The following is a 19,760-nucleotide window of genomic DNA, read 5'->3' as shown; positions in this document are numbered from 1 at the left end:
TAAACACCCTCCAATGCACAGGATAACCGCCCATAATGAAGAATTATGCAGCCCAAGTATCAGTGGTGCCAAGGTGGAGAAGCCCTGTTCCCTATAATTCAGAACACATGACTCAGAAGAAGCCAGGCCTGTCAACAAGCTCTGCCTTCACCTCTTGTACGTATTACTGTTGGGTTACTGGCTCAGCACATCCGTGCCTGTTCACTGGGAGTGCCCCCAATACGTAAAACAGACTGTGCTGCCGGACCAACAGACAGCCGTTTTGCTTGTTGTGACTTTTCTTGTTTGGCTATAATATAAACAGATGGTTTGGAAAAGCAAATGCCTTGACTGGTTTTAAAGTTCCTAGTTTATGAACAATGGATTCCACTTTAGGAAATCATTGATTAACAGAGCCAAGCAATTAATTGGCTCCTAATGTAAAAAAAAAGAAGTCATTTACGTATGCAGAATGCTAAGATCTCCCCCATCAGAATTCCTATTTGAGATTCAGAATACTATAATAACTGCAATAATGGACACTACGTATTGAGTGCTCACTTACTGTATCTAGGATCAGTGCCAAATGCTTTATTTATACTATCTCATTTGACCCTCCCTCCAGTCCTAAGTAGTGGATGCTATCAGAGTCACCATTTTAGAGACGTAGAAATTGAGGCTCAATCTGAAGAAGACCCTCAGGAAGTGGCCCAGCTGGGAACTGGGCCCAGTCACACTTGAGAGTCTACACCAGGGGTTGGAAAACCATAACCCTTGGTTTAAGTCCGGGTTGCTGCCTGTCTTTGTCAATAAAATGTGACTTCGTTTATACATTGCCTATGACTTCACTTTCACTTTTCACTTTCATGCACTGGAGAAGGAAATGGGAATCCCAGGGACGGGGGAGCCTGGTGGGCTGCCGTCTATGGGGTCACACAGACTCAGACACGACTGAGGCGACTTAGCAGCAGCAGCTGCAGCATGGCTGCTCTGGGACTACCACAGCAGAGGCGAGGGGTTGCAACAGAGATAATATGATGAAAGCCTAAAATGTTTACTGCCTGGCCCTTTATGGGAAAAGTTTGCCAACGCCATCTAAACTCTTCAACAGTAAGTCACATCAACTCAACATTTGTGCTCATACCCTGAGGCATGGAAGCCCTCTGCTTTCTACTGTCTAGGTAAGGAGCCTCCTTTCCTTTCTATAGGACCTTCTGGATCTGTTTTTGTGGCCATCCTGAAGGCTCATACTATGCTTTTCTTCAGGAAAAGAGTTTACTCGAATCATGGTAATGTTATGCCAAATGCAACTTATGAAATCTGATTTTCTCAGTCTGAAGTCATTAAAAAACAAAAACAAAACAAAATTATTGATCTTTTACTGGGAACACATTATGTGCCAGGAATACAAAAACATATAAAACAGCATCTTGCCCTCAAGGAGCTCAGAGATGCGGGGAAAAAGGTTCACGGACAGCAGAGTGGCTTCCTGTGGACAAGGCTCTGGGCCCTGGGACTTCAAGGACAGGGTCTCTCTTCTTGGGCCAACCAAGGTCTCAAAAGGAAAACATTTGAAACCCCATTTCTTTTAAAGAAAAAAGGTCTCCGTTATAATAAATAACAGAACTAGGTCTGATTTGCCTAATAAGTAGAACTATCGTTCGGACACAGTGTGATAGAGATAAACAGGAAGTATAAGCTTAGCCTCTGCAGGTCACAGGTGAGAAAACCAAGCACATAAGTGTACCCAGTGATGAGAGGAGACAATGATGCCAAAAGGCCTAGCAGCTGAGTGTCAACAATGTGCTCCAGAAGCTGCAAAGCTGAGTACTTGGTGACCGGCACATATTTGCCATATTTGTGGCAAGATATCGAAGCTTTCTAAGCCTCAGTTTCCTCATCTGGAAAATGGTGACTGCATTCAGAGGTCACCATGGGGAATGAGCTGATGTATGGAAAGTGCAGAGAGCAGAGCCTAGATCGTTGTAGTGAGTATAACAGAAGTATGCACTACTATGAAAGCTAAAAATGAGGCATGGAGAAGTGTCAGTTGCTCAGTTGTGCCCAACTCTTTGTGACCCCGTGGACTGCAGCCTGCCAGGCTCCTCTGTTCGTGGAATTCTCCAGGCAAGAATACTGGAGTGGGTTGCCATTTCCTCCTCCAGGGGATCTTCCTGACCCAGGGATCAGACCCAGGGATCAAACCCATGTCTCCTGCATTGCCGGCATATTCTTTACCATTTGAGCCACCAAGGAAACCATGGAAATGAACGAAATGAACCAAAATCTTTAAGTGGGCCCATATTCTACCCTGTTCCTAAGATCCCAGCCTGACTTTCTATTACACTCAATGCCCTTCTCCGTTGCAGAGAAGGCAATGGGAAGGGAGCACTGGTTTTCTAGGCTTTGTGTTAGACACTGTGGAGTAACTCTCTTCTTTATCCCTTCAGCCTTTATTTGCTACTGTCAAGAAACATCTCTGACGCCCCTTTCTGCTCCAGTCCTATTGTGACTACCCTTGGCCAAGTGCAGATCACCACAACTGTATTGTTCAATCCTGTTCAGCACCACCCCACCCCACCTGCAACCCATTTGCTCATGCCTGCTGCAGAGCTGCCGAGAAGGCAATGGCACCCCCCTCCAGTACTCTTGCCTGGAAAATCCCATGGATGGAGGAGCCTGGAAGGCTGCAGTCCATGGGGTCGCTAAGTCGGACACGGACTGAGCGACTTCACCTTCACACATTGGAGAAGGAAACGGCAACCCACTCCAGTGATCTTGCCTGGATAATCCCAGGGACGGGGGAGCCTGTTGGGCTGCCGTCTATGGGGTCGCACAGAGTCGGACACAACTGAAGAGACTTAGCAGCAGCAGCTGCAGAGCTGATGCCAGGAGACAAACCAAAATACCCTTTCCATATGATCATCCTCTGCTGAAGAATCTACCATCATTCCGTGCAGCGCATCTGTGTAAGTCCAGACACTTCTGCCTGTCATTTATTAAATATATCTTAACTACCTTGTAATAAAAAAGAGACCTGATTTCAAATCCTAACCCCACCACTCACTACCAGTGAGACCAACCTGCTGCTTAATCCATTGGAGGCTGTCTTCTTTTCTGCCAAGCTGAGATAAACAGTACTTAACTCATGGGGCTCTTGAGAAGATTAAGCCCGCATTTCCCGTCACTGGTGCTGGGCTTGGCATACAGCAAGTGACTGAGATGTCCTTGTTATTATCTAGCAACGTATATGGAGAAGGCAATGGCAACCCACTCCAGTACTCTTGCCTGGAGAATCCCAGGGACAGAGGAGCCTGTTGGGCTGCCACCTATGGGGTCGCACAGAATCAGACACGACTTGATGCGACTTAGCAGCAGCAATGTATATACTCACGCTTCCTTCCCCTCCTTGTTCCTGCTCTCTGAATCCTCCCACTTAGGATTTCTGCCTTCCTGACTTTTGCCAATCCACCAGCCCCCTTCACACAGATGCCCCTCCTGGGCTTTAGTCCACACTGATCTCAAGCTTTGGTGACCCCACTCAAGCTTAGTACCCCTCACACCCTGGCCCTTCATCAGTGATTCCTTTTTATTAAGATTTTTTACATGTGGACCATTTTTAAAGTCTCTATTGAATTTGTTACAATATTGCTATTTTTTTTTTTGCCTCTTAGGCATGTAAGGGTCCTAGGTCCCTGAACAGGGGAGCCCCCTGAATTACTGGAAGGCCATGTCTAAACCACTAGATCGCCAGAGAAGTCTCCTTAACCAGTGACTCTTAACCCAGGAGCAACTTCGCCCTCTTTCCCCCGGGGCTGGGGGGCAGACGTTTGGCACTGTCTGGAAACATTTTTGGTTGTCACAAGTGGGAAGTGGGTGTATGAAGGCTGTGTTTAAATATTTTCTGTATTAGATGATGCTCTGCCATCCTGGGGCCTGGAGAGACCGCCCCTCCCAGAACTAGCTAATTCCTAGAGATAGTAAGCAACTCGCCTGCCAGAGCACTTTTCCGAGGCAAACCTAGTACTCAAAAGCTTATCCCCCAACCCTCTCCTGGATCTAGCTCTCACACACCAAGTGAATATTTCCTCTGCCCTCAATCACCCCAGGGCCAGGTACTGAACATCTAGAGACCACCGTTATAACCATGAGCCAGTCAAAATCATTCAAACGAACCAATCCTAACCTCGCTCAAACTTACCTAGCTTGATTCGCCCGTTCTTTTCCAGCAAAAAGCAAATAAAGACTCTGGGCTGTAGTATCTCTGGGTCCTGCCTCCTGGCCCTCCCTGTGCATCCCCGGGGACACCCCGCATGGTGTGTGGCATGCTGCTTGCTCTCAGCAACTCTAATACTCCGTTCTCTCAAACGCAGTTACCTTCTTGTCTGTCCTCCTACCAAATTAAAAGTCCCAGGTGAATCTGAAGATGTTAGTGATAGATGCTACTGGTACTTTGTGGACAAAGGTCAGCGTGTGTGTGCTCAGTCATGTCCGACTCTTTGCAATCCCGTGGACTGTAGCCGGCCGGGCTCCTCTGTCCATGGAATTCTCCAGGCAAGAATACTGGAGTGGGTTGCCATTTCCTTCTCTAGGGGAACTTCCCGACCCAGGGATTGAACCCACGCCTCCTGCTTGGCAGGCGGATTCTTTACCACTGAGCCACCTGGGAAGCCAGAACAGAGGTCAGAAATGCTGCTAAATATTCTACAGTGTATGGAATACCACTCCCCGCCCGCAACAAAGGCATATCCAGTCCAAAATGTCAGTAATCATGAGGCTGAGCAACGTGGACCTGAAATGTTCCACATATGGAGACCCAGATCTCTAGAAGCTCCAGCCCTGCCGCACGGTTCAACCTTATAGCCTAACTTGGGAAACTGAAAAAGTACCTAATTGCTGGACTCATTGAAACGAAGGTATAATAACTTGCATTCATAGCTCTTTTAGTCAAAAATCACTGAATGATACATGTTCAGCAAAAGTGAAAGTATTTCTTTGCAGTTAACATGAAGCTTAATGCCAGTAGCTTCCGGTCAGAAAGAAAAATTCATGACCGAAACTCATTGTTCTGTAGGATTCTGTATCTTTCACAAGAGGGAAGCAATCCATCAATGTAGCATTTCTATGGGAAAATTCTGAAGCCACACAAGAATTCTTCTCTAGGACATTCATCACCTGTGATTCTCCCCACCCCACAAGGGAAAAAAAAAACACTGTATGATGAAATCAATCTGGGTAAATAAGTATAAACACTCTGTTCTTGAAGTTTCTCTAAGCACGTGGGCACATCAAGGCTCAGAGATTAAACCAATCTACTTAACTTTGTTCAGCTCAGTTTTTTTCCAAATTAGCTTGGTCTTGAAATTTTTTACATACCGTCTATTACCATCCCATGGAGCATGTGTTCTGTGGAACATATTCTGGAAAACATCTCATTAAAAGTGACAACAATTCCTAACACTGAAGGTCAGGACTTGAGTGCTAAAGTTTCTCACGCTGTAATCAGAGCTGCTTTGAGAAGTTCAATAGCAGAGGCGCGTGAGGCAGCCTCCTTTACAGGCAGAGGTCTTTGGCAGGAAGTTCAGTGGTTCTGTGGGTCTCTGTTGGAAGGGCACAGACCCTGGAATCTGGATGGACCGTAATTTCCAAATGGCAAGGGAGACCTTGTCTTTTCTGTCTTATTACCGTCTAAAAAGGACAGACCTCAGTATGTGTGTGCGCCAGGCAGAAAATGTATTATTTTCCCACAAGCGATACAGCTAATTTAAACTTTTGTGTGTCAGAAGAAGTGAATAAAATGGACCCTGCATGTCCATAAGGAAGGAAAGGGAGTAAATTAAGAGCCAAGGCGAGGTACCAAGCACCCCGATTAACCCATCTACTTCCTGACTAGTCCATAATCCTCACTCTGACCGCTTTTTATCCCTAAGTCACAGGCATATTTGTGCACTTAAAAGTCTGTGTACCTACGGATTCAGCAGGACAGCAAAGGACTGCATTCTGAAGAGGCTCCTTCTCCCTAGGGGCCTTGGCCTACCCTCTCTGGCCTGACGGGAGAGCCTTGGTCTTTTGGGGGGACCAGCCGTGGGCAAGGTGCTGGGGTCTCTGGCCTAGCCTTAGGAGCCTGCTCTTCTGAAAGCGCAGTGCTCTGTGACCTGCAAGTCTGCAGAGGGCTCGGCTGGGTGTGCGGGAGGCCACGCACAGCCGGAAGCAGATGGCAGAGTCATCTGTTCATGGAGCTCAGGGAAGCCCTCTGCTCTTTCACCTTGAGAGAATGTGACAATGGTTCTCCCAGTCCCCCAAGCTCCTCAGCCTGTCTGGCTCCGCATCCTTCCACCAACCATCACCACGGCCCTCAGAGAGGAGAATATGAGGAGAAAAGACAGACGCAGGCCCTTCATCTCTTTTGAATGTGGGAGCTGGCACCATGGACTGAAAACCACAACACCGCCCCCCACCCCCGCCGTGTTTTCTATTCTTGAAAAATTTCCAGAAGCCTTCTGAAGATTCTCAAGACCCTCTGGAAGAACAAGCATGATCCGCCTCTCCTTTCCCCGCTTTCACAAGGAGCGAAACCAAGGTCAAGACTGAATTTGTTTGAGGCCAGTTTGTATCGAGGCTACTGGCACCAGGACTTAGGAGCTGGGTTCCCAGAGGGTGCTTTGTTTTCCTAACCCTCCCCTGGAGGCTGCTAATTCCTGCTGTCTGGTAAACACTGCCAGGAATTGCACTCTTAGGATTCTGCAATAAAAATAAGCCGTGTTTGCTTTCTAAAAGCATAGTGGAAACGGTCCCAGTTAAATCTCACAATAATTTATGGCTATGATATTTTCAAAGTAACTTTGTGTCATTTCATTCATGGTGAACTATGTACTTTGAGTGAGTCACACACTGACCCATCTACTTGTGGTTTAAATGCTAAGTGTCATTCCTATTTGGTCCTCAACATTTGCTTATAAACCTAATGGTGAATTTCAACAAGTTTCCATCAACAGTGTTAGAGACAGATACGTGCTCAGTCGTGTCCAGCTCTTTGGGACTCCATGGACTGTAGCCTGCCAGGCTCCTCTGTCTATAGGATTTTTCAGGCAAGAATACTGGAATGAGATGCCATTTCCTCCTCCAGGGGATCTTCCCAACCCAGGAATCAAACCCATGTCTCCTGAGCCTCCTGCATTGGCAGGAAGATTCTTTACCACTGAGCCGCCTGTTAGTTCAGTTCAGTTGCTCAGTCGTGTCCAACTCTTTGCAACCCCATGGTTTGCAGCACGCCAGGCCTCCCTGTCCATCACCAAGTCCCGGAGTTCACTCAAACTCATGTCTATTGAGTTGGTGATGCCATCCAACCATCTCATCCTCTGTCCTCCCCTTCTCCTCCCACCTTCCATCTTTCCCAGCATCAGAGTCTTTTCAAATGAGTCAGTTCTTCACATCAGGTGGCCAAAGTACTGGAGCTGCCTGTTAGAGAGGAAGCAAAAAGGACTGGACACCTGGTCCAATTTCATTTTGAGCAGTTGTCTTTTTTTACAGAGGTGACTATTAATGTCGACATGAGATTAAACATTCCTCTTGAAATAATCTGAAGCTAAAGAGTTTCTATTAGAACCCATTTATACATGATGCCATGCAAATCTTCACCCAATATGTACATTTTCCCCCAAATTAACTCTACCTTAGGGTGGACCATACACATACACACACAAAAGAAACCGATACCTTATCTGGTTATACCTTACTTATGTCAGAGGCTGCTCTATTAGCTGTTTCATCATCTTTATAAGATAAAGTTGAGCATATATAATGTCCCCAGTTATGAGTTGATGTTTATATTCTAAAAATGCAGGAATCACTTTACACTGTATCTCATCTAAATGGAGCAGAGAACAACTTTTCAACAGGAAAGCTTGGAGATTCCCTGGTGGTCCAGGGGCTGAGACTTTGCCTTTCAGTGTAGGGGGTGTGAGTTCCATCCCCGATTGGGGACCTAAGATCCCACATGCCTCGGGGTCAAAAAACCAAAACATAAGACAGAAGCAATACTGTCACAAATTCAATAAAGACTTTAAAAATGGTCATTATCAAAAAAATCTTAAAAAAAAAATAAGTCCACTGGAAAGCTTTAGGACTCTAAGGCACTCTGTGAGAGGGTAGCCCCGTGCAAACCAGAGCCATCCCCCCTTTTATCTGGTTTATACATGAGGGTCTTCTAAGATACTCACAAGTTTCTTCTTCCAAAGGGTAACTCTCGTCCTTATGTCCCTGGTCTTTACTTTTAGGTCTTGAATACAGATGCTCCTTTTCGTATGTATTCCCTCTTCTGTATTCTTGGAAAACGTTGAAAAACTGACCTAGGCACACAGCCCAATGACTACAACACTCGCCAGTAACCCGTTACATCTATCGTCTGACCACAAGACACAGGCATTCCTGTTCATGATTCCGCCTCAAAGGCAGGGAAGAAGGATGGGAGGGGTCCCGTGGCTCATTACTTCTGCTCCCACTGCAAAGGGCGCTGTCAGCTGCAAATATGCAAACCTGCTCCTCTGTCTTCCGTTTTACTTCAGGCGGTGGCGTTCTGACCACAGGCTGCTTCTGGGGCATGAATAATTCATACCATGGCTAACTGGAAATTGTAGCATACTCTTCAATGTGGATACGCAAATAACAGGGCTCTGGGCCAGCAGAAAGGTTCATTGTGTATTCATCTGGGGGACGATAAGCTCCTGTCTGGGGACTGTTTGGCTTCTTTAGGGACTCACGGATCAGTGAGTCACTGAGATTTGGAGAGTGCGAGTCTTGAATATGTAGCAAATCCATCATAGCACCCATAGTCAAGATCAGCTGCTGGAAACAGCCTTTCATCATGGGGAGTAGCCGAGTTCATCAGATGAGTAAGTTTCCAAACATATAAACATTAACCACAGTATCTGCTGCACATGGCAGACAAACACTTGCCCATAAAACAGACTTAAGTCTCTCAAGAAATAACCCCCAATTCTGCTCTGTGGCCAGCTTGTCAGTGATGGACGGTCATTAACTATGTGGCAGATTGCATTCCTCGCTCTGTGCCAGGAAATCCTGGTGCCAACTCTCACTGAGAACACCTTCAGAATCTGGAGGTCTCACTACAGAGCAGCTCCCCAAAATTCCAGCCCAAACCAGGTATGGAGTGTGGTAGGCTGTGACACCCTTTTAAAAGTGGATTTCCTATCACTGGAAGGATTAAACCAGGCTTCACTTTTCCCTTTTCTTGCTTGTTCCTCTTTCTGCTCATAACCTTGGAGCAATACTACTGTTTAAGAAAGCCGCCTCAAGGGCAGCTGGTGCATCACTAAAGACTGTACTTGACGTAGCAGTCAAGACTGAACTTGACATAACACAAAACCTGAGGTAAAGGGGCAAGGGAGGTAGACGGTGACAGTCCTAAAAACGAAAACTCAAGAACGGAGCTTCATTCCCCTCCCAAGAGTCATCGCTGGGGTTACAGCTTGTTTAGAAGCTAATTATTTGATTTTATAATTACTTTTGTGGGTTGCAAAATAATTACTGTGGAGGCAAGTCTCCATGTGCCAAAATAGCAGAGGCGATTGTTCTAAAGTTCACACCGAAACAATAACAGCATCAAGACAGCATGCTCTTAGGTGGGGATTAGAAATACATCCCCTTTGTCACATGCGCTTGCCTGAAGCCCACATAAAGGTCACGGTGGGGGTGGGGAGTGCAAAGATACTCCACAAACCCAATTCGGATGAGTTGTTTCTTTTTAGGTTGATTTTCATTTTAAACCTGTCCCTCTGCCTACACCAGGACATCACGGAGCCTTTGAAAAAGAGTAAAACTGCAGTTCTGGTAATGATATAGACAAGTGATCGAGTCCCTTTCAATCCTAAGATTAGACGTGTTGTTAAGATGGTCAATTGCAGTACTTCCTAATTACAGGAACGGGGATGTATCAGGCGTCGGCAACATTCTTCTGATAAAGGCCAGAGCAAATATTTCAGGGTCTGCAGATCTCTGCTGCAGCTCCTCAACCCAGCAGCTGTGCAACAAAAGCTACTGTGGACAGCACATGCACAATCACGCGTGGATGAGCTCCAACAAAATTTTATTTATGGACACCGACATCAGAATTTAGTGTAAGTGTCTTACATCATGGAATAGTCTTTTTCTTCTGATTTCTGTCAGTTGTTGTAATTGTAAAGAAACAAAGAAACCCTTCCTTCTCTGCTGTGAAAACAGAGGGCTCACAGACCACAGTTTACCAATCCCTGATGTAGTTGGGTTTCAGACAACTCAGCATCTTCAGGGAGGAGAAATAATGATCTCACAGGTGGAAGAAACCCAGGTCAGAGGTGACTCAAGAGCAGGTAGAGAACAGATATAATTATCTCTCTTAATAATCCTCCAGGGTGACTATCATCCAAAACACACATAACTTCCTCTTTTGCTTTTCAATGAATTCAGTTTGTTTTCCATGTTCTTTTTCTTCCTGAATTTTCCAGAAGCAATCACGTTCACATTTCACTAATCACTTTAAGAAGTGAAACTTCACTGGCTAGAACAGTAGCCTCGTGTGTGTGTGTGTGTTTCTGTTAGTCCTTCAGTTATGCTTGACTCTTCCACCACATGGACCGTGGCCCACCAGGCTCCTCTATCCATGGGATTTCCCAAGCAAGAATACTGGAGTGGGTTGCTATTCCCTTCTGCAGGGGATCTTCCCGACCCAGGGACTGAACCCACGTCTCCTGCATTGGTAGGTGGGTTCTTTACCACTGAGCTAGGGAAGCCCAGTATCCTCTTAGAAGTTCACATCTCAGAAGGAGCCAACCAAGGCTGCAGAGGTGGAAGCAGAGGGCTAGCCCAAGTAGCAGCATCAGCAGGTGATGTGGAGGAAGACATGACCACTGCTGTTTCCTCTTCCCTAAAATGAGCACAACAGGATTTCCAACCCTAAAATGTTCTCATGATTGCAAGGAAATAACGTGCAAACTTTAAAGTGTAACATAATGTATGTAAGTGTCTAGGTTTTCTCAACTTACTGGCTTTAAGCTGACTGAATCAACATTCTTCTTGACCACCAAATCTCACTTCCTCTCTTAATAATCCTCCAGAGTGACTATAATCCAAAACACACATAACAGCAACCACTGGAAAGATGTAGTAGAATAGGACTTTATCTTCACTGCTGTCGGGAATGTACAAGGGTGCAGTCACTTTGAAAAAGAAACGGGCAGTTCCTCAAGTGGCTAAATAAGGTGTTAACATATGATCCAGCAATTCTAGTCCTAGGCATATACTCAGAAGAAACGAAAACAGACGTCCACACCAAAACTTGTGTAATGTTCAAAGCAGAATTATTCATCACAGCCCAAAAATGGAGAGAACATAAATCACCATCCACTGACTGGTGAATAAGCAAAACGTGTCATATCTATACAATGATTCAGTGATAAAAAGAAATGAAGTGCTTATGCATGTTCCAGCATGGATGAACATGAAAATGTTATGCTAAGTGAAAGAAGTCAGTCAAAGAACTACATATTGCCTGATTCCATTCATATGAAATGTCCAGAATAGGGAAGGCTATAGAAACAAAAATAGATTAGTAGTTGCCTAAGGCTAGAGGAGACAAAATGACTGGAGAGATTCACTAAGGGGAGTAGGCTTTCTCTTGGCGGTAATGAAGATGTCTTAACACTGACTGCGGTGACAGAGAGCCACCTTGTGAATACGCTGCTGCTGCTAAGTCGCTCCAGTCGTGGCCGACTCTGTGCGACCCCATAGATGGCAGCCCACCAGGCTCCCCCGTCCCTGGGATTCTCCAGGCAAGAACACTGGAGTGGGTTGCCATTTCCTTCCCCAATGCATGGAAGTGAAAAGTGAAAGTGAAGTCGCTCAGTCGTGTCTGACTCCCAGCGACCCCAAGGACTGCAGCCCACCAGGCTCCTCGGCCCGTGGGATTTTCCAGGCAAGAGTACTGGAGTGGGTTGCCATTGCCTTCTCCAAAAAGCCATCAAATTGTACACTTTAAATGGGTGAACTTTATGGTGTGTGAATCATATCTCAATAAAGCAACTAATACTCCAATGACATTTTTCACAGAAATAAAAAAAAAAAAATCCTGAAACATGTATGGGACCACAAAAGACCCCAAATAGCCAAAGCAATCTTGAGAAAGAGGACCAAAATTGAAGGGACACTTCCTGATTTAAACCGTATTACAAAGCTACGGTAATCAGAACAGTACAGTACTGTCACAAAAACAGACGCACAGATCAGTGGAACAGAACAGACAGCCAAGAAATAAATGCACGCATATTGGGTCAGTTAACTCATGACAAAGGAGCCAAGAGTATACGAGGAGGAAAGGGCAGTCTCTTCAATAAGTGGAAAACTGAACAGCTACATGCAAAAGAATGAAACTGAATCCCTGTTTTATGACCTACACAAAAATGAAATCTTCATGCCCCCTCTCTGCCATGTCTTAAAATTCTAAACACCTATTCATGTCCAAAACATTCTTACCATTAATATCAACTACAGAAATGAATGTTGGGGACTAGCAAATAGGTTCTGAACCTTGCCCTCTCAATAAAGTCATATGTATATATTTTATCTATTGATCTTTTTAAAATCTCCTTTAGATATATGGGTATATTTTAAGCTATGTTGCTGCTGCTAAGTCGCTTCAGTCGTGTCTGACTCTGTGCAACCTCAGAGACGGCAGCCCACCAGGCTCCCCCATCCCTGGGATTCTCCAGGCAAGAACACTGGAGTGGGTTGCCATTTCCTTCTCCAATGCATGAAAGTGAAAAGTGAAAGGGAAGCCGCTCAGTCGGTCCAACTCCTAGCAACCCCATGGACTGCAGCCAACCAGGCTCCTCCATCCGTGGGATTTTCCAGGCAAGAGTACTGGAGTGGGGTGCCATTGCCTTCTCCGATTTTAAGCTATAGATTTTTACAAATATTTTAAAAATATCTTCTAAGCTGAGTGAATATTTATAGATGTCAGTGAGTCAGAAAGATATTAGAGCAGGAGAAATTAGCAAAACTACTTACAAGTTCAAAGTCATGCTGAAACTAAGGCAAACTGAATTGCTGGTACTTAAAACGTTTACTGGGCCTTTGTATGCGTATACCAGAATAGCAGAGTCTTGCTCTTTTGACACTTGCTGCTCAAGGTCCTGAAATGGCCATTCTTGGTTATGAGCGTCGGACCCAGGTCCCTTCTCGACCAGTCCCTGCTTAAGCTCTGCCGGCAACACCCTCATAAAACGTATACAAATTTGCTTCAGTCTAATACAGGACTGGGGGAATATGTGAGGAATCTATACAGATCATTATCCTCTTCTGTCCACATGTGTATGTGTACAATTTTTCATAATCGTTTTTAAAAAGGTAACTCCATCATGCTACCTCTGCTTAAAAATCCGTGTACTACCTTCAGTGTTGCTGACCTAAAACAAATAGACTGCTGGTAACTCTCCAGCAAAAAGATGGATTCAGTCAGGATCAGCAGAGAAATTCAACTGGAAGTCTACAACCCGTGAAAGTCCCAGAAAGGGGGCCACTTTTACAAAAGGGAAAAGGAAGTTGGGAGGACTTAGCCAATAAAGAGTCCGGCTGAATCCCCGCCAGGAAAGAAGAGTCTATCTTCTCCCTGTTGGGCTCTGCTATCCTCTCAGGGTGTGACAACTCCCCAGTTTGGTCTCCCAACTCTATTTCATTGAGACTTCTGTTTATTAATAAATATTTTTACAGTGCTCCCTGGATGAAATCTGAACTCCTTCGTAAATTGTACGAAGATTTTCCAGATTTCTCTCTTGCCCAAGTCAGGCCTGACACTCTCTACTTTCTGCCTCCAAAACAACACCTGCCCTTCACATACACTTTTAAAAACTTCTTTGCATCTGTCTGTCTACCTATTGGAGAAGGCAATGGCACCCCGCTCTAGTACTCTTGCCTGGAAAATCCCACGGACGGAGGAGCCTGGTAGGCTGCAGTCCATGGGGTCGCTAAGAGTCGGACACGACTGAGCGACTTCACTTTCACTTTCCACTTTCATGCATTGGAGAAGGAAATGGCAACCCACTCCAATGTTCTTGCCTGGAGAATCCCAGGGACGGGGGAGCCTGGTGGGCTTCCGTCTATGGGGTCACACAGAGTCGGACACGACTGAAGCGACTTAGCAGCAGCAGTCTACCTATCTCCCTGTGCTACATTATAAGGTCTTTGAGCACAAAGACCATACTGTCTCACTGACTTTTATATTCTCAATGCTTAACCTGGCACATAAAAATGCTGCACAAATATATCACTGGGAAAAAATGAACTGCCCCAACATATGTTTCTGGACTACTGCATGTCATTTCTGCCACATTCCACTAATTCTACCTGTTGAACCTCTCCCTGTTTCTGAGTAAGTTATGCATGCATGTGTGCTAAGTCACGTCAGTCGTGTTCAACCCTATGGACTGTAGCCTGGCAGGCTGCTCTGTCCATGGGATTCTCCAGGCAAGAATACTGGAGTGGATTGTGCTCTTCTCTAGTTTAAATCATTTGCACATTGTTTTCCTCACCGACATGCCCTTCCTTCTTTACCTGAGAAAACGCCTCCATTAGGTTCTTGTCCAAATATCACCTCCTCCAGGAAGCCCACCTGCCTTACTCACACAGTTAATGGCTTTCTCCAACTTAGCCGTTTATTTTCCTGTTGCAATAGCTGGTTATTGTACCTATTGGTATCTGAAAGGGTCCATCACTTTCAGCACACATACGCTGCTAATTTTATAACAAATGTTTAAGAGAATCAATCAATAGCTCAGTTGGAGGAATTCAGTCCACCCTCTGTATCACAGATGTAAAATCCACAGGTGTGGAAAGCAGATTGCATTTGTTGCCCTAGGCCATTTTATACAAGGTACTTGAGCATCCCTGGATTGTGGTACCCATGGAGGGTACCTGAAACCAATCCCCTGCAGATACTGAAGGATGACTATGTATGATACTTAAACAGAATTTTAACAGCCCACCTTTGTTAGAATTTCCCTGCTTTGTACACCCCTTCCTAACACCCCACTAAGTCCTTTTTCACTTCTCTTCACTACTGTCTCAGCACATGCCTTTCTTTTCAGGGTTCCAGCCTTTATATAACCTGCCCAAGTTAGAGCCTTTCCCAGGCCCTCCCGACTTTAAGGAGGCAGATTCCCATCTCTACCCCTTGCTTCAGGCCATGCCTTCCACAGCTCTCCCTTTGCCTCTGAGAGTCCTTCCGGCCCATGTTGATAGAATTCTTCAATAACTACTTCATCCCGCTGTTCACATTTCCTCTTCAAGATCTCACCTTGCCTATTTTTTTGATTACTCTACTGACCAAAAAGTGCTCAGTCATTGTAAATTTAGACATAGGCATGAGCCCTTTCATCTAGAACAAGCGGGTCATGATTGTTAAAACTCTAAAACCACCACAGCAGAATAATTTTGAAGTGCACAACGCTGAAGGGGGCTCTTCTCCAATCTCACTTTTCCTTGCTTTTATTAGAAAGATACGTTTTCACTGTTAAATACAGAGTAGAATTGATGCTTTCATCTTGGACCCAATCCAGGGATGTTTAATTACAGAAGAGACCAAGGAACGAACAATAGCAGGAGGAAAAATACAAGACAAAATTGAACTTGGCGGTAACAATAGAGATGATAGTAATCACAGCTAATATTTCTCCAGCACCTTCTCTCGCCAGGCACCATGCTAAGTGCTTCATACCAATTACCTCATTTAATCCTCACAACTCCATGCAGTAGATAGTAAGTATCATGGCATCCTAAAGTCACCCAGCTAGCAAGGGGAGGAGCCATCATTTGAAAACAGGCAGTGAGGTTCCAGGAGTCAGCTCTGGACCACTATTAGAAATTTCTTGCTTCATCAAGGGACAGGTATTGTTAGCAACCCCAACACCAAATGTTTGGATCTCGGGGGACTGCTCACCTCATCTTTATGCACCTCAGTTTCCTCATCCGCAAAAGGAAGGATTTGACCCACAAAAACTAGTAAAGCACTGCTTTCCAAAAGGCTGTCTTACAGAATGAAACTTACAGAGTAACTCACAAGTATTAGGACAAATTGTTTTTGTTCTAAAAGTTCACACTGGAAGCCATTAGAAAACAAGTTAAATATTTCTAATCCCCAAAATAAAGTTTGGAAATTCATCTAGTAAGTGACTGGATTAGTGATTTTATGTACAAATATTTGAAGAATGGAAATCATATTTAGTGAAGTGAAAACAACCTTGAAATATTGATCCATCACATGTAAAAGGCACAGAGTAGCAGTTACAATCAATATCTTGTTTCCAAATCTACTATTTATCATTTGATTGCTTTGTAAATAGGCTACTATAAGACAGAAGTTTCAAAATATTTTTAAAACTCTTCAAAATGTTTTATTTCTATTGAAATTATCTTAATACACAATTATTAATGGCATAATTCTATAATTCCTCACTAACAGACTCAAAAGGAATTCAAAGGAGAAAAGAAAAGATGTATAAAATTATATAGTATAGATCCTAGATTTCCCCCTAGAGTTTTTACCTATTTGTAAAATCAAATTCTCCTACTGACTTCCAATAGCTATATCTCTTGGAGCTTTACAAAATACAAAACTTAAACTCATCTAAAAACTTCTCCCCCTCTATTCCTACTAATGACAGCCTAAGTAGGAAAAGCAGGTAAAATTAAATATGCTAGGGAACTGTACAATTCCTTTCAGCTCAGTATCTTAATAAACCTGGCTTATCGGGACTGTACATGTATATAACACAGGCACACACACATCACCGTACTTAATTTCCTACATTCGGTACAGGTGCCATAAAAAAAATAATCAACTTGAAGGCACAGTGGGAAGCACTCCAGTTTCAAAGACAGACAAGAAATTTGAATTTTTTTCTACCATTCACCCACTTGTGGCCTTTACACCAAAGTACTATGGTAGCTTGTTTCCACATCTGAAAAATGGCTTCAGTATTGAACCAAAACAGCAAGAATGAAAGAAACACAAAATACCTTGGGCCATTAAAGGTGAACTACATTCTACAATTTTTAAAGTCATTTTCTATTTAATAATAAAGTCAGCCAAACATCTTTAGTTCTAGTCAGTGGATACCAGGAACTTAAAAAAAAAAAAAAAAAAAAAAGACAAACTCTTTTAAGTAAAAGGGCAAGTGCTGAAATGCAATTTCACTTTTTATATATGTTCTCTGAGACAGGGATCTTTTTTTCTTTTAAAGTTTATTCTCTATCAGCCAAATAGTTTTATAGATTGTCTTTACACTGAGTTACAAAAATGTTTAAATATATCTTATATATGAGGAAGTTAAGATTGAGCCTCAGTGGACAATATCTCTATAAAATTCTCCCTGTGTAAAATTTCAGGTAAGGACTTTCCACTTGGACCAGAACTTTCCTTGGTGGCTACTAAATGACCTCCGTGGCGCTGGAGGAGAAACCAAACACATTTAGAGTGCTGGCCACAACACAGGCACACTCCACCATAAGAAATGTCCTCCTCTGTCGAGTCCTAGCAAATCTGTTGGCCTTACTACAGTCTTCACTACACACTTCCGTTAAAATAGCTGGCTCTTCCTGGCATGCACAAATAGATGACTCAAACTGAGAAACAGCTGCTGGAGAACTTCACTCGCAGAACCTCCACTCATGACGACGGATGATTCAAGGTCAGTCTCGGCAGAAAGTGAAATGTATCTGAACTTCCTTTCCTTCACAGTGGGCAGCGCTGCTTTGGGTTCTGGCACTTAAAGAAGGGTGAGGCTCCTGACCTCATTTTCTCAGTGACTAAAGAAGCACACCACACACACTGGAAAGCAGGATTAGCCGGGGGAGAACTTGGCAGAAATTAAGCACCCCCACATGAGGTTCCCCCTGCACAAGAATCCTTCGAAATGAAAGGCTTTAGTCCCATCAGGTGACGTGTGAACATCCCCAAAGACAGCTCCGTAACACATTCTGGAGCATCTGAGGTTGTGGAGATGACGCGTATTGTAAGCAGAAGCATCGTGTTCATAACTACACACACGAACCCATACCCTTGAGTGTGGGTACAGACCTTTCCTTACTGCAGTAACATTCAGAGATCCCAATTTAAATCAATTCCCCAAGGCTGTGGAAGTATCCCATTTGGGAAGCAATTCCGTCAACAGAATGACTCATTTAATAAATATTTTAGCTTGCATCTCATGCTGTATTATAGTAGACAGTAAAAGACCGGCTTTAGATCATCTCACTAATCCATTTATATATCCCATAGGTGTCGTCAGCTTATAGAGTAGCCAAAGGACCAAACGCATGTCAGTGTGTGGATATCCTCCCGCAGACCTCCCAGGAGTGCTGCCTCCTGTGCTGTGTGCCTGCCTTTCTCCAGCATGGTTTTCCTCCTACCGCCATCCAGCACAGCCTCTCTTGCAGTTTCATCAAAGAAAAGTATAATTACGTTAGCAGGACTCCTAATTTTGAAAAGACATTAGCCAAGCCAGTCACTTCATTACGCTGCACTTCAGAGGCCAGCAAGATACCAGAGAAGGCCCTAAGTAATAAGTGTTCTTACAAAGGGAACAAGCGAACCCCGCTTGGGGGTGGTAGCAGAAATCTGCCTGCCCAAGCAGGTGTGTGCAGCACCAGGCAATGAGCTTCAGCCTGGCCAATAGCTAATGCTTTCCCTGCAAAACCCCGCTGCCTGAAACTTTTTCCAGACCCTCCGGAGTCAGCTCTGTGAGCTGCTTCCAACTGCCTGGGAGATGCTGGACAGTTACACAGACGCGCCCACAACTGCAGAGCTTTCTGCCCGTGCAGGGCTGTCCCTCCTGCTTGGCTCCTTCTGCCCAGAGTCGCTGAGGCCCGGTACCCTTTCACCGCCCCGCTCGGATCGGTTTGGGGGGCGCTCTTTAGCTCGAACAGGCTCACCTGGAGGAAGCCGCTGCCGTCCTTCCCCACCTCCCACATTCGGCCACTAGGCATCATTCCAGGAGGGAGCACCAGCGGCACTCCAAAAACCACGGCCATGTTTTACTCCGAACGGACCTCATTCCACAACTCCACAAGTCTGCAGGGCGCAGGGCGCTGGGGCCGAGGCCAAACCACCTCTCCAGAGTCAACCCACCCGACGCCCACATCTGTAACGCTGCCCAGCAGAGCTCACATCCTCATAACGCAAGGGTGAGAGAACCCTAAGCAGCCCAGAAAGCTGGGAGAGCAGGTGAAATCGTCTCTTGAAAGCTAATAATGTTGCCCCTGATGAACCCCCTAAAGCCCCACCTTCCCCCAGAGTTGCCCCTTTAACGGTTTCAAACCCCTCGTTTGGGGGGAGCGTTTCCATCAATGGTCTCAGCACGGATGCGGTCCGGGTTTGGCTCTGGGCAGCGCTCCGCAAAGTGCCGGGTGGGCGGGCGTCACGCCCGGTTAGAAGGCGGATGTCCCCGCAGTTCTCCGGGTAGAGCCGCCTGCGGCGCCCCCAAACTGGGACCGGCAGGGCCGCCTCCTCTCCTCCCGCGTTCGCCGCCGCCCCGACGCGCCCCGACACTCACCGTCCCGGGCGTCCTCCCCACGACTGCAGTTGCTGCAAATGTGTTTGATCTCCTTGCCCAGTTGACAATGGATCGCAAAGGACACGTTGTTGTTGTTGTTGGGGGCGGGCTCCTTCAGGGGCTTCATCCTCAGCAAATAAAAAGCTTTCCTTTTGGGTCTCTGGGCGTTCGCGCCTGGCACCG

The 19,760-nt window shown here is 45.2% G+C and overlaps 1 protein-coding gene across 3 annotated transcripts in view; it reads right to left on the bottom strand.

The window, feature by feature from the left end:
- The window catches only part of PHACTR1 (phosphatase and actin regulator 1), a 298,473-nt gene that overhangs the window by 225,356 nt on the left and 53,357 nt on the right, over positions 1 to 19,760 (bottom strand). The window contains exon 1 of one of the 3 annotated variants that reach the window (XM_010848774.1): positions 19,578 to 19,712. The exons of the other annotated variants lie outside the window; for them this stretch is intronic. Coding sequence (XP_010847076.1) covers positions 19,578 to 19,704 — 127 coding nt within the window. The 5' untranslated portion in view covers positions 19,705 to 19,712. Of the gene's footprint in view, positions 1 to 19,577; positions 19,713 to 19,760 lie in introns of those variants that run through there. 3 annotated transcript variants of the gene reach the window in all.

This window comes from Bison bison, unplaced genomic scaffold, assembly GCF_000754665.1.
Source record: "Bison bison bison isolate TAMUID 2011002044 unplaced genomic scaffold, Bison_UMD1.0 scf7180017864274, whole genome shotgun sequence".
NCBI classification, from domain to species: Eukaryota; Metazoa; Chordata; class Mammalia; order Artiodactyla; family Bovidae; genus Bison; species Bison bison.
The sequence above is the reverse complement of the archived record's forward strand: the minus strand, read 5'-3'. Positions and strand labels throughout refer to the sequence as shown.